This window comes from Suricata suricatta, chromosome 6, assembly GCF_006229205.1.
Source record: "Suricata suricatta isolate VVHF042 chromosome 6, meerkat_22Aug2017_6uvM2_HiC, whole genome shotgun sequence".
NCBI classification, from domain to species: domain Eukaryota; kingdom Metazoa; phylum Chordata; class Mammalia; order Carnivora; family Herpestidae; genus Suricata; species Suricata suricatta.
The window spans coordinates 84319919-84341234 of NC_043705.1; the positions used below are offsets into that span (position 1 = coordinate 84319919).

A 21316-nucleotide genomic window follows, 5' to 3' on the forward strand; every position below is an offset into this window, starting at 1 on the left:
TCTTCCCTGTAGTTCTTGTCACTGTCACTCAGAATTAAACAGCCTGTTTGCATGTCTGTCTCCCCCAGCAGAGTTCTCATGCATAGCTAAATTGCCCAGAGCCCAGCCCAGTGCCTCCTAGTTGATGGTCAAGAAGTGATTGTCAAACAGGATTGAAAGCCAGAGGAAATGCAGATCACACCCAGATGTGCTGTCTCAACTCTGCCACTCTCCAGCTCTGTCACCTTGGGCCAGTTCCTTATTTGGTCCAAAGCCACATGTCCTCATCTGCAAATAAGGATAATGTTCACCAAGGGCCATTGTGTGAGGATTAAATGAGACGACATGCGGGAAGGGTCAGGCTCATGGCACATAACAGAAAGTGAGTGTTCTGTGCTCTGTCCTCTTCTCGCTACCAAGCCACACATGGTCCCACATCACTCCCTCTAACTCGTTTTCAGATTTGAAATCCTCCCTAGAACCTTCATTCCAATAGAAAAAGCTGGCTGGTGCAGCAGAGGAGTGATTTTAAAGGCCTTTCGGGCCTTTGTCCCCATGGCCTTAAACTCAATGGCACGTGGCTGGAAACACTGCTCTAGACTGAGCTGCTTCCTCACCTGAGTACCATGGTGCCAAGGCTCTGCCTTGTCAGCACCCAGGAAAAGGGACCCATGGCCCCTCAGGTGTCCTCCTAGCAACACTGTGAGATATAGGTAGGTAGTTTTTCTTCTGCATTTACAAAGGGGGCAGTAAGATTCAGAGAGGGTAAGTGATTTGTCCAAGGTCCCACAGTTGCGCCAGTCAGTTGTAGAGCCATATTTAAAACAGATGCATGCTTGCTGGGGCACAGAGTCACCTTCTTTAGGTTGACTCTGAAGTGGTTGCAAGCCCTCTTTTCTCTCCCCAGTTTCCTTTTCCTGTTTCTCCCCTCCATTCCCACATCAGCTGCAAATATGTGAAATGTGGAAATCATCCAGCCCCTGGTCCAGCACCACCACCTCCTTCCCATGGGTTTTTGACAGCTGTCTCCCATATCCCTCTAAAAGCCTGTTGGCCTGCTAATGACTTGAGGTTGAGCAAAGGAATGGGGTGCCTCAGGGCCCACAGACTCATTTTGACTCTCCAGAACCAGGTCTGTTAACACTGTCTAACAGTCTGGTCACCAAGTTCTCACATAGGCAGAGGGGCGGCTTTTACATCTTGCTGTGGGGCCCCATGTGGCTCCCCATTATATGGCATCAGGCACACTTTAGGCATGGCCTTGATTACTGGAGGCCGCTCAGTAGTGAGTGGCCTTCATATGGGAACTTCCCCCTCTTCCATGGTGCCCACACACACATTCCTGCCATCCAGAGCAGTCTGACCTACCATGTCGTCTCACAGCCCATCTTCTCAAAAGCCCCACTCCCTGTGAGATCACAGCTTTTTCCCCCTACCACCAGCAGAATTGGAGAGAGTGCCTCGGTAGCAGCCATCCGCCTCACATGCATCCCAGTTTGGTCTTCACTCCAGAATATTTTTTTTAATGTTTATTCATTTTTGAGAGAGAGACAGACAGTGAGTATGAGCAGGAAGAGGGTCAGAGAGATAGGGAGACACAGAATCTGAAGCAGGCTCCAGGCTCTGAGCTGTCAGCACAGAGCCCGATGCAGGGCTCGAACTCACAAACAGATTAGACCTGAGCTGAAGTCAGACGCTTAACCGAGTGAGCCACCCAGGCGCCCCTTCACTCCAGAATTATTGTCCCCCTTTTGCAGATGAGTCCACGGAGACTCAGCAAGTGATTGAACTGCTTAAGCTCAAGCCTGGAAGGCAAGGTACAATTAGCTGCATTCCTATCCATTTGAGTCCTAGTGTCCTTGGGCCCTAGGACACTGGGGCTCTGGATGAATAAGCTGTAAAAACCCTATCCTCTGTGGGTCTGTCTCCATCCCCAGGACATGTACCTGTCTGATTGCATTTCATCCTCACTCCTGCAGGGTGGGTGAGCGGGCCAGGACAGCCTCTAGCCAGTTAGCCACAAAGCTGGGCCCCAGGCTGATGTGTCAGGTGTCACACTGTGCCTAGGAGCTGCCAGGCCCCAGCTGAAACTGCGTCTTATGTTGGCAGGAAAAGGAGAAGGCCCACTTGGCAGCAGAAGCTCTAAAGCAGGTGAACCGTAGTGTTTCTGGAAGCCGGGAGCCAAGGCCTGCAAGGGAGAGGCTCTTGGAGTGGCCTGACCAGGAGCTGGATCGAGTCAATAGCTTCCTGAGCAGCCGTCTGCAAGAGATCAAGAACACTGTCAAGGACTCTATCCGTGCCAGCTTCAGTGTATGTGAGCTCAACATGGACAGCAATGGATTCTCTAAGGAGGGTGCTGCTGAGCCAGAGCCCCAGAGCCTATCCCCCTCAAACCTCAATGGCTCCTCAGAGCAACGGCCTGACATTAATCTTGACCTGTCCCCTTTGACTTTGGGCTCCTCTCAGAACCATACGTTACGAATTTCAGGTGAGCCAGCCCCACCATGGACAGAAATGAGAGGCTCCCACCCACCATGGACAGAGGTGAGGGGGCCCCCTCCTGGTATCATCCCTGAGAATGGGCTAGTGAGGAGACTCAATGCTGTGCCCAACCTGTCCCGGGTGATCTGGGTCAAGACACCCAAGCCAGGCAACCCTAGCCCTGAGGAGCCAAGCCCAAAGGAGGTTCCCAGTTGCAAGCAGGAGCTGCCTGAGCCTGTGGCCTCAGCTGGGAAGCCGCGGAAGGGCAAGAGACAGGGAAGTCAGGCCAAGAAGAACGAGACGAGCCCAGCCCCACGGTCCCCTGCCAAGGTTCCCAATGCCAAGGGCCAGACCCCCAGCTCCAAGCAGCCAGGCAAGGCCACAGAGCCTCCCAGAGTGGGCAGCTGCGCTGAGGCTGGAGAAGGGAACCGAGGAAGTCAGCCAGGACCAGGCTGGGCTGCCAGCCCCAAAGCTGACGAGAAGGGCAGCTCCTGGCGAAACTGGCCAGGTGAGGCCAAAGCACGGCCTCTGGAGCAGGAGTCTGTGCAGCCCCCAGGCCCAGCAAGGCCACAGAGCTTGCCACAGGGCAAGGGTCGCAGCCGACGGAGCCGCAACAAGCAGGAGAAGACAGCTGCCTCCTTGGGTGAGTGCACCAGGAATTGAGTGGCTGACCCCCCCACCCCACCCAGTCAGGCCAGAGGGTGGAGGGTAATCCTTGCGTGTGGGCAGTGCCACCCCAAGAGTATGACCCCAGAGGCCTGGCCATGGGCACTGAGCCCTCCTGGCTGTGTCTTCCTAGACGATGTGTTCCTGCCCAAGGACATGGATGGGGTGGAGATGGATGAGACTGACCGGGAGGTGGAGTACTTCAAGAGGTAGGTGTGGGGATGCCTTCTTGCCCACCCACACTCAGGCTCTCCCTCAGCCCGACACCCTCAGAGGGAGAGCCTCTCCAGGCTCTCTCCCACCAGTGTATTTGCTGGAACCCAGGTAGCTCCCTGGCAGGACAGGGCATCTGAGAAGGTGTAAGGGACAGGGACAAGGAGGCAGGTCAGGCCCCAAGAACCAGGGCTTTCTTCAGCTTTATTCACTTTGGTTATTCATTTGCACTTCCTCTGCTCTGCCTGGGCTGAGCTTTAGGGTAAAGGCAAATCAGACACAGCCCAGGTGTGGAGAGCGAGCCATAAACACAATGTTGAGTGCCGTTGGAAGAGTAAGGGCGTGGGGCCATTGGGGAGGCAGCTAGAAGTGGGGTGGCAGGCCAAGCTGAAACGGAGGCGAGGCCAGGGCAGCACTCCTGGTAGAGGTGGGAACCAAGCTGACACCTGAGAAGTAAGAACGAGTGGGCAAGGTAAAACAGGGCCTTCGTGACAGCGGAGCTAGTAGGTGCAGAGGTTTAAGCTGAAAGCAACATGGAGTACCTAGGGGAGCAGAAGGCGGCCCCGTGTAGCTGCAATAAAAATACAGTGTGAGGAGCAACCCTGTATCCTGAGGCAGTGTCAGTCTCTTAACACATTGTTCCCTGGGCCTGTGGGCACCCTGTCCAGAAAGCCAGCAAAGTTCACATAGCCTGCCAGATCCCAGTACCCTGGAACTAAAGGGCTTGTACAGGGCTGATTTGGTTCCTTTATTGACCAGGACACATGGGACCTCTGATTGTGCTTTTTTGGTATGTCTCAAAACCAATAGGTTCTGTTTGGATTCTGCAAAGCAAACTCGTCAGAAAGTTGCTGTGAACTGGACCAACTTCAGCCTCAAGAAAACCACTCCCAGCACAGTTCAGTGAGGTATAGAGACCCCTAAGTGTTGCATGTACTCCCTCTCCCCAAGTTCTGTCACCTCTGTGCCCCTGCCAGACCATTTCATGCTCTGGGGCACAAGCCTGGCAGCTTGCCAGCCCTGGCTCCTGTACCTCCACAGTGACAGCACCACAAGTTACACTCTCTGGGCCAGACCTCTTGTATGCCCTCTTGCCTGAGCCCCTGAAGGGTTGTTCCTGCGCTGCCACCCTTGGACTGTCTCCACCAGGCCTCTGCTTCCCTTATCATCTGCCTCTCAAGCAGCCTTAGTCCCCAGAGGACTGCCCTATGTCTGATATAGATTCAGGGTTAAATCTCACTTGCCCAGCCTGGTAGGCTATCAGGATGCTTCCCAGCTAAAGCCATACAAGAAGGGGCCAACCTCAGACGACCAGTGAGAGGGCAGATGAGGTAGACCAAGACCTTGGAGAGGTCATTTAAGCATGGAAGCTTAAGCAAGCTCCGCGAAGAAATTGATAGCTGGGCTGCCTCCTGAAGAAGCGATCTGGCCCTGAGCTGGGCTCTGGCCTCCCCTCTGAGCCACCTACCTTGGTCTTTTGTCTGAAATACTGACATATATATATTTTGTTAATGTTTTATTTATTTATTTTTGAGAGAGTGAGTGAGGAAGGGCAGAGAGAGGAAGACAGAGGATCTGAAGCAGGCTATGCACTGACAGCAGCAAGCCTGATGTAGGGCTCAAACTCAAACTGCGAGATCATGACCTGAGCTGAAGTCGAATGCTCAACCAACTGAGCCACCCAGGTGCCCCTGAAATACTAACCTATCAGATGATGGTCTGGACTGCAGGTAGAAGACTGAGAAGGGCTGAGAACCATAGCACATGAGAAAAGGCTAGCTGGCAGACAGGCCTTGGTGCTGGGTTTGCAGCCTAATGGCTGTGCACTTAACACACTGTGTGTCTTAACCCCATGCACTGTCCCCAGGATCAAGCCTTTTCTGGCTGACGGCCACACAACTTGTCCTTAAGGCAACAAAAAACTGAGGCAGGTAAGCTGAACACGGACTCCTGGGAGGATGTCCTCACCTGTACTCCTCTTTTCAGTGCCAGAACCACTCTTCTCTGGGCCAGGGCAGCAGATTTCCTGGACCCTCAGCTGAGTCCCTTTGTCCTCTTTTGGGTCAGGATTCCCCACCCTTGGTGCTGGCCTCTGCTCCCCAGGAGCAGCCCAGAGAGCCTGAAGCTAGGGCCGTCTTTGGAGCTGGGCTCCCTATGGCACCTCAGGCTGCCCAGAGTCAGGACTGTCTTTAGACTCACCTTCGCCCCTCTCTCTGAAGGGGCTAGGCTCCCTGGTCTTTGGCCAAACTGAAATGTACACACCCAGGAGCTTCTACTAGGACCAAGGTGTCCTCCTGCCTCTTTTTTCTACCCTCACAGGATCCAGGAGTTATTGGGACTCCAGGCACTTTCATCTGTTGCCTCTTCTGGGACAAAAAGGGGCATATCTTCTCCTACAGCCCAATGCCCTTGTCAGCCAAGAAACCTCATCCAGCCATCTTCTCTCAAGGACTCCCTCTTTGGTTGATCTCTTTCCCAGGACTGGAGATGTTCCTTCCCAGTTCCACCCCTACCATAAGGGCTCTCCATGGACCTTTTCCACACTCCTCAGAGTGGAATTAGGAGCCCTGAGAGTGTGTGAGAAAGCAGTGCTGGCACAGATTCAGGACCTAGCGTGGGCTGTGTACCCAGAGCCTGAGGCAGGAGTCCGAATGCATATGCCGCCTCTCCCCTGCCCATCAATAGGAGACCAAAGACCAGAAGCTGGGCTCTTACCCTACCCTGACTTGGAAAGAGGTGTTACAAGGGAGCTGTCCCCTGGCAGGGTTATAACCTTCATCCTCTGCTGGAGGTAATCAAGGAAGTCCATTCAATATTTTCAGCCCAAGGAACAAAAATAGCAGACAGTTGTTTCTGCCCCTGGGGACCCATGGAAACCCAGAGCCAATGTGGGGAGGCTAGGGCAAAGGTCTCACTCATGGTGCAGCCATGCTTTCCTGTTTTCTCAGCCCCTGCCGGGTCAAGCTTCTTCAGGGTATCCTGAGACCCCCAACTGCCAGCTGAAGGTCTACAGTTTCTTCCTCCACATCCCTACCCACCTGCCCAAGATCCTCCCTGCTCCTCGCCATCCTGGACCAACCAAAAGTTGAATGGATGCTGTGCCGTGCTGGGGCCCCTCAGGACCTCCGCAGAGCCGCTTCCTGGTGCTATGCAGCCTCCTCACTCAGAGTCCGGGGGCTGGACTGGCCTGTGGGCTGGGGGCTGATGGTACTGCTGGCCCAACACTGCTCTCTTTGTGTTTGGTTTTGTTTTTTGTTCTTGATTTTCAATTCTTTACTTTTGATACTGTGAAGATCTTTCCTGCCGAAAGATAAAGCAACATTTGGACACAGAGTCAGTGTGCTACTGGTTTGCTGGTCTGGGACAGGGGTGAGGTGAGGAATGTACTCAGAAGCATGGGCTCTGCCTTAGTCATTAACCTCATTGAGCACATACTATGTGTCAGCAGTTTGGTAATTTCCTCTTAATTCTTGCAGCAGTTGTAAATAGAATTATTATCCCATTTTACAGATGAGGAAACTAAAGCTAAGACAGCAAAGTGACTTTAGTGCACTCAGTCTGGCTGATTAGGATTAGAGCATAGGCCTGTATAACAGCATCTGTGCCCTTTCCTCTTGTTGGGAAGACTCTGGTATGTAAACTTGAGCAGCCCTTTCCCCACGTGTCTGTTTTCTTCTCTGCAAAACCAGTGAATTGGAGGAGTGAGATTTGATCTCTTTGCAGCTCATGTGGGACGGAGTCTGGGAAAGGCTTACGGCCTTTATGAACTATGCACCTGTAACCTGGATGATTCACATTGTCAGGGGAAGTAGAGTAAATGAAGTTTCTATAAATTGGATCTGACTTTCCAGTGGGAATGAGACCTGTAGCCTAAGTACTGGATTGTTGAGGATAATGAACCCTTCTGTAAAGTGAAGCAAACTACCTCATTCATATGCCACCATCCCCCCGCAGTGAATCTGGTTCTTAAATTCAGATTTTAATAGGTTTGTTTAAAATGCCTCCTTGTACACACGTGTGTTTCCAACTGCTTGCCCCCAATGTCATTTTCTCTCTCAAACTGACATTTAACTTGCGCTTGTGTGGGAAGCAGTGGAGCTGTGTCTACACAGTCACTAAGAGCCCTTTTATGGAGTGTTGGGAGCAGGATCAGAAACTGTTCCCTCCCCCTTCTTTTCCTCCCAGGTTGAACCCCACCATGGGCGGTCAGTGCCAGCTTTCTCTTCTAAAGTTAAAAAACATCACTCATAGGCTCACAATCCCTGTTCCCTGGCCTTTCCTAATCCCCAAGGAAGTATCCAAACTCTTCTGTGAAACCTGTCTCTGTATATGGATTACTTTTGTTCCTCTTTCAACTCTTGCACCAGGCTCCTGTCCTAAAATTCTAAAATTCTGCTTCATCATTGAAAAATTGTAGATCTGATCAAGGAGCTGCCTTAGCTACATAGAAAAACCTGTGGGTGACATTCAGAGCCTTTCATGACTGGCCACTGCCTCCTGGCACTTCACTCCAGCTGTCAGTCTTCCATCTAGGCCTGGCACTCTCAGGCCTCCTAACTTTCACTCACACATTTCCTTCTTTCCAGGTTACCTTTCCTTTATCATTTCCTGCTTATCCTTCACATTCCAGCTGAAAGGGCATTTTACAATGAGAATCAGTTTGCTCTGCCTTATGCTTCCAAAAAGCACTACCTTACCTGTCTTACAATATTTCTCCTGAATATCAAGACCCATTATATTTGTCTCAACTAATCCATAAACTCACAAGCTAGGTTTGTGTCTTGTTCATCTTTCATTTGCTTCAGCACTGTGCACAATGACCATGTGCTCATGTTAAATACACGAATGGAGGAAAGAATAGTATTGACCCATCACTCCTCTTCAGAAGTCCCCAGTGGGAGCACCTAGGTGGCTCAGTTGGTTGAGCTTGTTGACTCTTGATTTTGGCTCAGGCGATGATCTGTTTGGTGAGGTGGGGCCCGGAGCTCAGGCTTGGCAGTGACACCTCAGAGCCTGCTTGGGATTTTCTCCTTCCCTCTCTCTGCACCGACCCTACTCGCACGCTCACTCTTTCTCAAAATAAATAAAAGTCCCCAGTAAAGTTGAAGTTACTTTTGACAGTCACGGCCCTGCATACTCAGGTCCCAGTCTACCTGTCCAGCGTTAGCTCTGGCTGCTCCTATGCCACAGCAGCCGGCCACGTGATCCATCTGTTCTTGAATCTGTACTTGCACATGACCAGACCTGCCCTCCTCCAGGCCAGGGCCCTCCTGCTGGGCCCTTGATCCGAAAGCTTCTCTGCCTTTCCTTCCCTCCTTGTTCTGAGATTCTACACTTTGGAAGCTGAGATCCAGGTCTCCTCGAAGCCTCTGGTTCCCCAAGCAGTAAGTTACTCTAAGCTCTATCACAGCATTTACAATAATAATCATTCCGTACCTAAGTACAGACCCTCAGCGAAAACACACGGTCATCAGTATTTTATTTATCCCTCACCACTCTGAACATACGTGTTGTCACACAGATAAGGACAACAGTCAGAGCTGCAGTGTAAGTTGATCCCGGGCCCGGGATGGAGTCCCGGGCGGGGTTCCAGCTGGCCAGTCCCGGAACGTGCCAGATGACGTCAGGTTCTGGGCGAGGCTGGGCCTCCAGTAGGCGGGTCTCTTCTGTATCTGAGGTCTCCACTCGGACTTTCAACAGGCTTAGTTGCGCATGCTCCAAGTCTTCCACCGTCCCATAATGCATTGTCTGACGCTTCGCCCTCGCCCCTGGCAACAAATGCGCAGCCGCCCAAGGGGATTTTGACGTCACACTGCCTGACCGCATCTCGGGAAAGTTTGTCCCTCTGCGCGATCCGGCACTCAGAGGTCGTTGCTAGGTGCCGACGTTCCGCTTCTTCACATCTGATTGGATCTCACGCAAAAGTTGAGGCGGGGTTTTACGGTAGCGCGCATGCGTGCAGCAAAGGATGGAGGACTCGGAACCTGAGCGGAAGGTAGGAGCGAGGTAGGGGTCTGCTCGGGTGGCGAGCAGCAGTGAAAGCGGGGGCCTGGGCCTGACTCGTATGTATCTGTAGCGGGCTCGCACAGATGAGGCGACTGCCGCAGGAAGCCGCTCCGAGGCGGAGGATGAGGACGACGAAGACTACGTGCCTTACGTGCCTTTGCGACAGCGGCGGCAGCTGTTGGTGAGGGCTCTGGGTCGGAAGAGGAATGAGGGCGTGGGGTGGGGGTGGCATCCAGTGGAGTGAGCTGTCAGTAGTCGGGACCGTGACTCCCAGGCAAACCAGGGACTACCAACCTGATCTGAGGGCTAGGACCTCCGTCGCGAGGCATAGGACCCTCTCCCAAAAGCCAGGATCCTGACGCAAGCCCCCTGGGCCCGATACTCCGTTTTGTCTTGGGCTTGGCTCTGAGGGGCGCTGGTGGAACTTCAGCTCCAGAAGCTACTGCAACGAAGGCGCAAAGGAGCTTCGGAGGAGGAGCAGCAGGACAGCGGCAGCGAGCCCCGGGGAGATGAGGACGACATCCCTCTGGGCCCTCAGTCCAACGTCAGCCTCCTGGATCAGCACCAGCACCTTAAAGAGAAGGCTGAAGGTGTGCTGGAAAGCAGCGGGGAGGCTCAACTTGGTGCAGTGCTTTGGCACGACTCTGACATCTGCTTCTTTTCTCAGCTCGCAAGGAGTCGGCCAAAGAGAAGCAGCTGAAAGAAGAGGAGAAGATCCTGGAGAGTGTGGCTGAGGGCCGAGGTATGATTGTAGTCAGGCAGGAGGAGAGGTGGACTGAGCCTCCTCCCCCAATCCCAGGCATGTTATATCTGAAGGACCTGGCCTCTGGGAAGCAAGGCCATCCCTGAGCCATATCTGTCTTCTCAGCCTTGATGTCAGTGAAGGAAATGGCCAAGGGAATCACATATGACGATCCAATCAAAACCAGGTATGTCTTTCCAGTCTGTGGGAAAGCAGCCATCTTTACTTGGAATGGTTTGTGGCTGAGACTGGCAGGGACACCCCAGAGCCAGCTGAGCCTGGGACCTCTCTTGACCCCCTCCACCCACTCACAGTTGGACACCCCCCCGTTATGTCCTGAGCATGTCTGAAGAGCGGCATGAGCGTGTGAGGAAGAAGTACCACATCCTGGTGGAAGGAGATGGTATCCCACCACCCATCAAGAGCTTCAAGGAAATGAAATTTCCTGCAGGTACTGGGAGCATTGATAGTCAAGCAACTTTGAGCTTGTGCCCCAGCTCCCCTGAGCTTAGCATCTGCAGCGATGGATCAAGAAGTGAGGATGGAGGGATTTGAGGAAGGGTTTCTGTAGGTTTGAATTACCTTAGCCCTAGCGGCTCCTATTTACTGTTCTCTGCCATTAGGGAGCTTTAATGGGCAAGTGACAGTAGGCTTAAATGGACCTGCGTACAAATTCTGCTTCCACTCAGCCTAGAAGTCTTGGCACAAATCTATTTTTCTCTCTAACTCTGGGCCTCATTTGTAACTCGAAGAGGGCAGTGCTAATTTTACAGCTTTGGGGGGCCTGATAAAGTATCCATGGGACACAAGGCTGATGATGCTCAGGTTGTTTTCCATAGCCATCCTTAGAGGCCTGAAGAAGAAAGGCATCCACCACCCAACACCCATTCAGATCCAAGGCATCCCCACCATGTGAGTATGGGGGGCCCTAAGAGGGTGGTGATGGGGAGGAATAGACACTAGGTGTCTCCCTGGATACCCATTCCCTGCATTCTACTGAACTGATCCTCAGGCCTGTCCCCTCCCAACAGCCTGTCTGGCCGTGACATGATAGGTATTGCCTTCACGGGTTCAGGCAAGACACTGGTGTTCACACTGCCTGTCATCATGTTCTGCCTGGAACAAGAAAAGAGGTTACCTTTCTCCAAGCGTGAAGGGCCCTACGGACTCATCATCTGTCCCTCAGTAAGATAAACCAGGCTGGAGGGCAGGGCAGAGACAGCCCCGCCTTCTGGTGCTAATCTCTGCCCCTGTGCCTACAGCGGGAGCTGGCCCGGCAGACCCATGGCATCCTGGAGTATTATTGCCGCCTGCTACAGGAGGATAGCTCCCCACTCCTGCGTTGCGCTCTCTGCATTGGGGGCATGTCTGTCAAAGAGCAGATGGAAACCATCCGACAGTGAGCATAAGCACCCTCTGGGCCTCCCCAGAGCCCCCTAGACAAGCCAAAGGGCCCTTTGCTTTAACTACCCTCATATGCCCTTACAAAAGCCTTCTGTGGACCTAGTCCTCAAGGAGCTGTTTGTCTAATGGTGAGATTAGTTGGGGTGGGACAGAGGGATGTGGTAAAGTACTGTGGGAATGGAGACATTTGGGAGGTCAGGGCGTTCCAGGCAGAGGTGGGGGACCCAGGGTTTCCAGGAAGGTCAGAGTCATACAGTGTGGGCCGTCATGGAGGCCAAGGCACTAGGGCAGGGCTGGATCCATGGCCTTTCCACACAGCACAGTTCCCAGGAGACAATGCCAGATGCCCTAGACCAGGTTCTGGGGTCACAGACCAGCCAGATCCAGGCCCTTCTTTCCAAGGCATTCTCAGTCTCAAGGAAGATTCAGATACAGAAAAGATTAATTCAGTGTGTCAGGAAAGTGAGCCCATCAACACCTACAAAGGGAGCTACAGGAGCACAGACTGAGGCCTATGTGGAGATTCAGATAAGCTCTTCTGGGGGCAAGGGAAGTCACCTAAAAGGGGGAAGGATATGCAAGCAGAGGTGATTCATGGCTGGGGAGGAGCTCTGGAGCAGAGCAGTGGTCAAGGAGGCTGTAGCCCCTTCCAGGAGACACACATTCTACAAGTAGGACAGGGTGGCAGAAATGATGAGGGGACAAATGAGGAGAGACAGGGAGGAGGCCAGAGGGCAGGATGAGCAGAGTGCCAGCCCTTAGGTGCAGGGATGGGCAAATAGCCCTGACCTCAGGCTCTCTTCTTGATCCCCAGTGGTGTGCATATGATGGTGGCCACCCCTGGACGCCTCATGGATCTGCTGCAGAAGAAGATGGTCAGCCTAGACATCTGTCGCTACTTGGCTCTGGACGAGGCTGACCGCATGATTGACATGGGTTTCGAGGGCGACATCCGCACCATCTTCTCCTATTTCAAGGTGCCTATCCCTACCTGGCCAGGGCTTTCTGGCCACCCTCCCAAGGACACCACATTCGACTGGCAGGCCCTGAGGCCCTGCACTGCACACCACTGGCCCTGATTCAGGGGGCTTCATCTCACTTCCTTGGTTTTCCCAGGCCTCACGTGCCCTCAGTCCCAGCCCTACTCTTTTTCAGGGCCAGCGGCAGACCCTACTCTTCAGTGCCACCATGCCTAAGAAGATTCAGAACTTTGCCAAGAGTGCCCTGGTAAAACCTGTCACGATCAATGTGGGCCGTGCCGGAGCCGCCAGCCTGGATGTCATCCAGGTGGGCAGGCACTCCTGATGAGCACACCTTCTAGGGTCTCATTTGTGAGGGTTGTATCTGGCTAAGCTCCATCAAAGCTGTTGGAGTAGCGGTGAAGGACCACCTTGTGGGCACTGAGAGTTTCATCCAAAGCCTCAGTCCTTAGCAGGAGACATTCTTAGAGTGGCCAGTCTTTGATGACAATAGGCTTCTGGTCCCCTCCCAGCCAGGATTGGGAGCCGAGGGTCTATGGCAGGGCCATGGCTGGTGAGCCCATTCGCAGGCCCACCTGACCTGGCCCCTGTGGTGGCAGGAGGTGGAATATGTGAAGGAAGAGGCAAAGATGGTATACCTGCTGGAGTGTCTACAGAAAACACCCCCACCCGTGAGTGCACCCAGCCAGGCTGGCCCCGGACCCCTGGGATGAAGGGGAGAGGGCAGTGGTGGTAGCATGCTAGAGAAGGATGGGCGTGCCCATTTGGAGTCAACCCCCCATGACTGAAGTTGGTCCTCTGGACAGGTACTCATCTTTGCAGAGAAGAAGGCAGATGTGGATGCCATCCACGAGTACTTGCTGCTCAAGGGGGTCGAGGCGGTGGCCATCCATGGGGGCAAAGGTCAGAGTAGTGCACGCATAAGCATGGATTCTGCTGCCATCGCAGCCCCTCACCTAAATCCTGTCCCTGCCTGGTGGGCCTGCCACTACTTCCCACACTCCTGCTGTCACTCTGATGGCTTCTGCCTAACCTTCTTCAGACCAGGAGGAACGGACCAAGGCCATCGAGGCGTTCCGGGAGGGCAAGAAGGATGTCCTGGTGGCCACAGACGTAGCCTCCAAGGGCCTGGATTTCCCTGCCATCCAGCATGTCATAAATTATGACATGCCTGAGGAGATCGAGAACTACGGTGAGGAGCTTGGGGGGTCAGGGGTGCTGGCTAAGCCCCACCCCATGGGCAGTGGGCCAGAGGATCTGTTCCCTCTCTCTGCAGTGCACCGTATCGGCCGTACCGGGCGCTCAGGAAACACAGGCATCGCCACGACCTTCATCAATAAGGCCTGTGGTAAGTCTGCCACCAGGGCCACCTCAGGTGTCCCCTGGGTCATCTGCCTGTGGCTACCCAGGTCCTGGCTACAGGGCCCAGGGTTGGTCCTAATGGTTCCATCCTTACCCCCACAGATGAGTCGGTGCTGATGGACCTCAAAGCCCTGCTGCTGGAGGCCAAGCAGAAGGTACCACCCGTGCTGCAAGTGCTGCACTGCGGAGATGAGTCCATGCTGGACATCGGAGGTGACTGTGGAGTAGGAGGCAGTAGTCCAGTGGGGGTGGGGGGAGACATGACAGGAACACTGCAAAACAAGTCCATACTGCACATCAGAGGACAGGGCCAGGGAGTTCCTGGGGGAGCCAAGGTCTGGGGTACGGAGCCTGGCCCTGTGATCAAGCTGACTCTCACCCCCGTCCCCCTAGGAGAGCGTGGCTGTGCCTTCTGTGGTGGCCTGGGCCATCGAATCACAGACTGCCCCAAACTCGAGGCTATGCAGACCAAGCAGGTCAGCAACATCGGCCGCAAGGACTACCTGGCTCACAGCTCCATGGACTTCTAAGCCATCTGTCATCCCTTGTCTCCAAGAGGCCTCAGTCTCCAGCCACCTCCCATACACAAACCAGCCCCTTGGACAAAAAGCCAGCATCCTCAGCCCAGCTGGCCTGGGCTGGGTCAGGCTGGGCCTGGCTGCCTGCTCCCTGTGTCCCCCAGAATTACTATTTTTGTTCCCCTTTACCCTAGCTGTCATTAAAGCACAAGCCTGTCTGGTCTCAGCCCAGCCTCGCCTCTGTGTTTCATCTTACCGGACCCCTGCTTCCTGGGCAGGCCTCACCCTCTGACCTCCATAGCCCCTCTGAGGCAGGGAACTGGCATCTCTCAGCCTGCTGGGTCTTAGCTGTGGAAGGAGTTATGTAGCTGGGGTCCCCTTCTGGGGGCTCTGGGTATCTCCTCCAGGCTAGCTGGACTTGTGATTCAAGCAGAGACCGCATTGGTGGGCCAAGGGGAAACGCTTGGGTTTTCTGGTCTCTGGTTGGCCTTGCCCCAGCCTCCGTCTTCCTGTCAGTTGTATGAAGCTCCTGGGGCCCCTTGGGAGGCGACTTCCTGCCTCAGGCCCCCTGCCCACTTGCCAGCCCACACAGGCTCCCAGTAGGGAAACCTCTGTTCCCCTCACTGAGGTGATAAGCAGATGCCACCAGGTCGCTATTCAGGCCACTAGCACTCACCTCACTGTTGCCCAGCTCTCTTTTGGGCTCAGGATCCAGGCAATCCAGACAGACACCTGCTGGGAAGCTCCTAGGTAAGTGGGAGAGGCAGATAGATGTGAATAACGGGGGTGGTGGTCAGGAGACTGCTGGCAAATGGAATGAGATTTCAGCATCTGGCAAGGGGTTGGCAGAGGAAGAGCACTAGCAACGATTTCTCTGTGCCCGGCACTTCATGTGCAAGACCACACACTTATCCCAGCAGGACGGCAGTTGCTCAAGCCATGTTTGTCACTTGGTGTTTGGTTTGGGGCAAGTTACCTAATGTTTCTGAGCCTCAATTTCCTCATCATTGAAATGGCAATGAGAATGCAAAGGACATGGTGTCAGGCCGCACTGGACACAAAGCCAGGTGGAGAGACCTTTTGGGAAGATCTCCTGCCCACACCCCATATGTGATCCCAAAAGTATTGCTCAGCCTGGTTACCCATTCCTTCCTAAAGGAGGCCTTGAATGAGTGACATTGAGGCTGTCACTCAGAAACACACTCAGAGCCCCAGTACTAGCCTCCAGCAAAGAGCGGGGAGAAAAACGTGCCTAGCAAGAAGCAAAGTTTATAAAAGAACATGTGAACTCTCCAGGGGCTGACTGCGGCATGCCACCCACACTCACATGACCAGGCCCTTCCATGAGGGCTGGGCTTCACTGGTGGGGCCCTGGTACTCAGACAGCATGGGGTGGTCAAGGGGGCCCTCCCAGGGGAAGAAGCAGCCCAGTGCTGGAGTGGCATAGTGGTAGGGGTTCCCTGGAGTCATTGGGCTGAAGGGAGGTAGAGGCCGGAACACGGCACCTTGAGTGCTGGCCTGAGGAGCCCAGGCTAGACCCAAGGGCAGGGGGAAACAAAATGCTTGGGAAAGGGAGAGACGGGTTGGTTTGGGATTGGTAGAAAGGACCACAGTGGGCCCTGTGGGAAAATGGTTCAAAGGGGAGATGTGAGGCTGGCAATGGACATGGGCTGTGAAGAAAAGAGGAGCAAGTGAACATATTTCCAAGATAAAGACCATCCGAGTGGGACTGAGAGAGTACCAACCAGGGCTCAAGAGTGGGAAAGCAGGGAATTGGCCAGTCTGGCTAGAGTAGGGGGGTCCTGGGGCAGGGCTGCGGGAATGTCAGGTGCTGGGGTATTACAGCCACCCTGGACTGAGGAGAGGTTGGAGCTTATGACTCACAGCCAGCTGACCCAGGTGCAGACATAGGTCATTTGTTGTCTGGTGGTCTGAGGCCCCTGCCAGGCACAAGTGGGCACCTTGGGCCAACTGAACCCCAAGGGAGAAATCTGTGATGTCCCCACCCACTATTCCTAGCTCTTTTACTGAAGACAGTCTCCCCTCCCCCAGGCCCTGCAGCTGCCTCTCTGGACAGAGGGAGGGGGAAGTGGCCAGAAGGGGAAGTGTGAGGAGTTCCCCTCTGGCCTGTCACCAGTCTCCTCGGGCCCTCGGAGTGTCAGCCGTGGGGCCTGGCCTGGGCCATGGAGCCTCTGGAGACTCCCATCAAGGACGGCATCCTCTACCAGCAACACATCAAGTTCGGAAAGGTGGGGACCCTGGCTGGTAGTCAGCTTGCCCAGGATAGTAGGCTTCTGCCCCAGCCCTCAGCCTACCAGGACCTGGGAGAATGGGGAAGGGAGTCAGTGTGGGGGACCCAACCAAAGTGTTGGGGAGTAGAACAGAACCCCAGTCTCAGCTTGATTGGGTTGGGCTGAGTGGGCCTTTTGAGCTTCTGCCTTGTTTTCGGATGGGGAAGCCAAGAGTGGGGAGGGTCTACGACTCCAAACCTTGGGGCAGGGCAGAGCTGCAAGGCTAGCTAACAAACAGCCTTCCGCCCCTGTGTAGTAGAGGCACCAAGGCCCCTGAGAAGACGGGGGGCTGAGCTAGAGGAGCCCCACCCTGCAGAAAAGGGCTCATCTCCTCCCAGCTCTGTTATGGGACATAGTAGGGTAATTCACTTTTCTTCCCAAGCAGTAGGCCCTGCACCCTCACAGCTCAGCTGCAGCTGCTCCCCGAGCAGATAAACAGTCTGTTTCCTTTGCTTTATGCTATTTGCATGTTTCCTTTCTTGCCATCATGAGACTGAGCCCTTCCTCCTGCCCTCACCCTTGTCTCCTCGCCCAAGTGACCTTTTCTTTGGGTGTTAGGGGGTACCAACATAATGTAGTGTCAGGTGATCTGCTTAGCCGTTAGATACTTCTGAGACATGATCCAGTAGAACCCTCAACCTTGTGTTCTCATAACTTTTTGAGATATGAGGGCACTAGTGTTCAGAGTCAGGGGTTACAGGCAATTTGTGGGGTGGATTTGAACCCACACCTGACTGGCCCCAAGGACAGACATCCTCTTGGTGGGCTGGCCCTGGTAAGGCCTCCTCCTCTGGGGCCATGAGGATCTGGGGGAAGCAGAAGCCAGCCTGGGTGACCAGGAGTATTTGCTAAGCAGCTTGTGATGTGCTAAGCTGAGCTACTGGGAGAACCTTCACCCAAGGAAGGTCTTATCCCCCATCCTCATCTCCCACAGAAGTCCTGGCGGAAGGTGTGGGGTCTGCTGTATGCAGGAGGCCCATCGGGTGTGGCACGGCTGGAGAGCTGGGAGGTCCGAGATGGTGGCCTGGGGCCAGCAGGTGACAGGTCTGCAGGACCTGGCCGGCGTGGGGAACGGCGGGTCATCCGCCTGGCTGACTGCGTGTCTGTGCTGCCTGCTGACGGTGAGAACTGCCCCAGAGACACTGGTGCCTTCCTGCTCACCACCACAGAGCGAAGTCACCTACTAGCCGCACAGCATCGCCAGGAGTGGATGGTCCCCATCTGCCAGCTGGCATTCCAGGTGAGCATAAGGCGGGTGAGCAGAGCACCTGGGGCCAGGGTAGACCACCTGACTCCCTCCTCACCTTGTTCATCTCCATGCTCATTCACATCCTATCACTTGGCAAGTACCTGCCACGCACCCATGAGCCTAGGGAGATAGCCCAGAAGCCCACAGAATGAATCTTTGGTGGCCATACATGCTATGGAGAACATGAAAGCCCGGATAGGATGGTGGCACATTAGACGCTGCTGAGCCCAGGTGAATGGTGGGACATTAGATGTGAAGGTCTCTCAGGAAGGGACAGTGAGCCTGAGTCCTCAAAGACAAATAAGAACCCACCAGGCAAAGATCTAAGGGAAGAGTGATCTAGACACTAAGATCTAAGAAGTGTCCTGAACAGAGGGAGCAGCATGGGCAAAAGCCCCGAGGCAAGGAAAAGATTGGTGTGTTAAAAGGGCAGAAAGGCCAGTGTGGCTGGAAGGTAAGGAATGGGAGGGAACCCAGGAGGGTGCAAAACTGGAAAGTATGGTGGAAGCCAGCTGAAAGTACTTTAGGCCACATGCAGAATTTGGGGCTTTATTCTGAGTGAGAAGAGAAGCCTTTACATGGGGGTTCTTTGGGGAGCCAGGGACTGAGGGATTTAAAGCTTCACAGAGTCTGTGATGGACCAAAAGGAAATGAGCCTGGCGGTTCCTCAAAAAGTTAAACATAGAGTTGCCATATGACCCAGCAATTCCACTAGTAGGTATATACCCAAGAGAATTGAAACAGGTGTTCAAACAGCACTTGTATGAGAATACTCAGAGCAGCATTATTCACAATAGCTCAAAGGTCCAGACAACCCAGTGTCCATTAACCAGTGAATGGATAAGCCAAATGTAGTCTGTCCATACAACAGAATGTTACCTGGCCATATAAAAAAGAATGAGGTATGGATACATGCTGACACCATAAATGAACCTAGAGAACATCATGCTAAGTAAAAGGAGCCAGGCACAAAAGACCACATATTAGTATGATTCAGTTCATGTGAAACACCAAGAATAGGCAAATCTATAGGGACAGGCAGCATATTAGTTGTTGCCAGGGGCTGGGGGAAGGGCGACTGGGGAGTGACTGCTTATGGTACAGGGTTCCCATTTGGAATAATGAACAAAATCTGGAACTAGATAAAGGTGATTGTTGCACAATCTTGTAACTATACCAAAACCACTCAGTTATACACTTTAAAATGGTAAAATGGTAAATTTAAAATTGTGTATTTCACAATATTTTAAATTAAAAACAAACAAATGAAGAAAATGAACAGGAGCAACAAGACCAGTGAGGAAACTGTTGCATGTGACCCTGGCCATGCTACTGTGGGCCAAGGTGGTTGTGAAGGAGGTGCTGATAGTCAGAGCTCCGAGGAATTGAGGGGATGAGGGGTTGGGAGGGAGAGGTGGTGAAAGAGGATCCTTTCCTTGGGGAGGATCTAGTAGCCAGTTCACTCACGTGTCCCATTCCTGAAGCTCCTGCCCTTTTGTCACTCCAAGCTGTTAGGGACACATACAGGCAGGCTCAGTCCCTGGCCAAGTACAGGTGCATGGGGACATCCTCTTGTGTGCCACTACTTTACAGCTCTCAGCACCCTCAAGGGGGAGCCTGGGAGTGGCAGGTGGGGAAATAGAGGGGTGCTCAGGGTCATGGGTCAGGGGCAAAACCAGAAGTGGCACCCAAGTCCCTAGGTGCTCTTACTTGTCTTGGTGTCCTGATTTACTGGCCCCAGGGAAAGGATGTGAGAAGAGGAGTGGGGGTGAGGGCTCTAACTTCTGACCTTCTTTCATTCCCTAGGGCACAGGAGAATATTCCTCAGGATCAGGGGAGGTGGAGGCTCCCAAGAAGGGCCTGGTCCCCATGGAGGAGAATTCCATCTATTCCTCCTGGCAGGAGGGTGAGTCAGGGAGGTGCAGGTGCAGCTTCAGCCATCCTATACCCAGGGCTGGGACCTCTGAGGGACCCATATGGGCTGTACCTGATGCCCTCACCACCGTCCTGCCTGCAGAGGGCGAGTTTCCAGTAGTGGTGCAGAGGACCGAGGCTGCCACCCGCTGCCAGCTGAAGGGGCCCTACCTCCTGGTGCTAGGCCAAGACGCCATCCAGCTAAGGGAGCCCTCCAGCCCCCAGGCCCTCTACACCTGGCCCTACCGATTCCTGCGCAAGTTCGGCTCTGACAAGGTGAGGTGCCAGGCAGCCACCGGACCCCACTGGCCCTGTTGGGAAGGGTGGCAGGTGGAGGGGTGCCCTGGTCCCTCCGCCTCTAATCTGCCAACCTACCCCCCTCCCCCATGTCCAGGGCGTATTCTCCTTTGAAGCTGGCCGCCGCTGTGACTCTGGCGAGGGCCTCTTCGCCTTCAGCAGCCCCCAAGCCCTCGACCTGTGCAGGGCTGTGGCTGCTGCCATCAGCCGCCAGCGGGAGCGGCTCCCAGAGCTGGCTGGGTCCCGGCCCTGTCCCCTGCCTCGGGCCACCTCCCTGCCTTCACTGGACCCACCAGGAGAGCTTCGGGAGGTGCCCCCGGGGCCCGAGCCACCCAGCTCCCAGAGGGCACGCCTAATTGAGCCTGGGCCCCAGAGCCTGCCCCTGCTGCTGAGCCCAGCACCCTACGATGAGCCGGCACCTGGGCTCTATGCGTCAGTGTGCAAACGGGCCAGTGTGCCCCCAGGCAATGCCGAGCACCTCTACGAGAACCTGTGTGTGCTGGAGGCAGGCCCTGTACTGCCCAGGGATAGGGACCTGGAGCAGGAGGGTACCAGCCGCCGCAGCCCCCTGGCCAGCCCCGTCTACCACAACAGCCAGGACTTGGGCTGGCCGAGCTCTGCCCACGACAGCAGCCTGGAGGCCCAGTACCGGCGACTGCTGGAACTGGAGCTGGGTGACAGTAATGAGGTGGGGGGCTCTGGCCGTCCAAGTACTCACTCAGGCTTCAAGGCCAAGCTGGTGACGCTGCTGAGCCGGGAGCGGAGGAAGGGCCCAGCCCCCTGTGACCGACCCTGAAGGCCTTGCATGGCTCTGCGACAGGAGAGAAAGGCGCTGTGCTCTTCGTGGGCCAGGAAGGCAGGCAAACAATGGACATCTGGGACACGTGCATCCACTCTGGCCTGCAGATACAAGGCAGGCAGGCTGGGGAACACCCCTCATGTGCTCTGTGGGGCCCCCAGTGTACAGTGTACAGATTTGCTGGTAATAAAACCTTGGTCCTACCTTATAGCCCACGGTGCACACCTCCTCCCTTCAGCTTCTAGCAATGACACTCACTGATCCACATGGACACACAGCCCCTCACTCATGTACTGCAGCAAACACCAGTGCCCTGTACTGGGCTCTGGGGACACACATAAGCTGGACTTAACCTCTGCAACCCATGGGCTCAAGTCTACTCAAATGGATGGGTGGGGTGCAGGTAACTATGGCC

The 21316-nt window shown here is 54.5% G+C and overlaps 3 protein-coding genes and 1 long non-coding RNA gene across 20 annotated transcripts in view; 3 read left to right on the forward strand and 1 right to left on the reverse strand.

Moving 5' to 3' along the window:
- The window catches only part of FAM193B (family with sequence similarity 193 member B), a 32089-nt gene extending 25417 nt beyond the window's left edge, over positions 1-6672 (forward strand). For 11 of the 17 annotated variants that reach the window (XM_029942722.1, XM_029942724.1, XM_029942727.1 and 8 more), the window contains 4 exons: positions 2089-3103; positions 3260-3335; positions 4150-4247; positions 6288-6672. In XM_029942722.1, coding sequence (XP_029798582.1) covers positions 2089-3103; positions 3260-3335; positions 4150-4246 — 1188 coding nt within the window. In that variant the 3' untranslated portion in view covers position 4247; positions 6288-6672. The other 6 variants (XR_003910111.1, XR_003910112.1, XR_003910113.1 and 3 more) reach the window with 6 other exon arrangements.
- Positions 6673-8801: 2129 nt separating this feature from the next.
- Positions 8802-10355, reverse strand: LOC115294747. The gene is made up of 2 exons (XR_003910118.1): positions 9640-10355; positions 8802-9323 (listed from the first exon to the last, which is right to left on the reverse strand). It is a non-coding gene; the product is annotated as an uncharacterized LOC115294747 (long non-coding RNA).
- Positions 9049-14577, forward strand: DDX41 (DEAD-box helicase 41). Its single transcript, XM_029942735.1, has 17 exons — positions 9049-9334; positions 9416-9526; positions 9776-9935; positions 10013-10087; positions 10214-10274; positions 10402-10538; positions 10927-10999; positions 11119-11272; positions 11350-11486; positions 12306-12468; positions 12647-12778; positions 13071-13142; positions 13278-13374; positions 13514-13663; positions 13748-13819; positions 13936-14046; positions 14227-14577. Exons 1-17 carry the CDS (start codon positions 9308-9310, stop codon positions 14361-14363), a joined length of 1869 nt encoding a protein of 622 aa, XP_029798595.1. The 5' UTR covers positions 9049-9307; the 3' UTR covers positions 14364-14577.
- A 108-nt stretch (positions 14578-14685) lies between these two features.
- Positions 14686-21111, forward strand: DOK3 (docking protein 3). The gene is made up of 6 exons (XM_029942745.1): positions 14686-15101; positions 16404-16600; positions 17577-17882; positions 19698-19797; positions 19909-20081; positions 20200-21111. The coding sequence occupies exons 2-6, from the start codon at positions 16535-16537 to the stop codon at positions 20896-20898; spliced, it is 1344 nt and encodes a 447-aa protein (XP_029798605.1). The 5' UTR covers positions 14686-15101; positions 16404-16534; the 3' UTR covers positions 20899-21111.
- Positions 21112-21316: the final 205 nt, after the last annotated feature.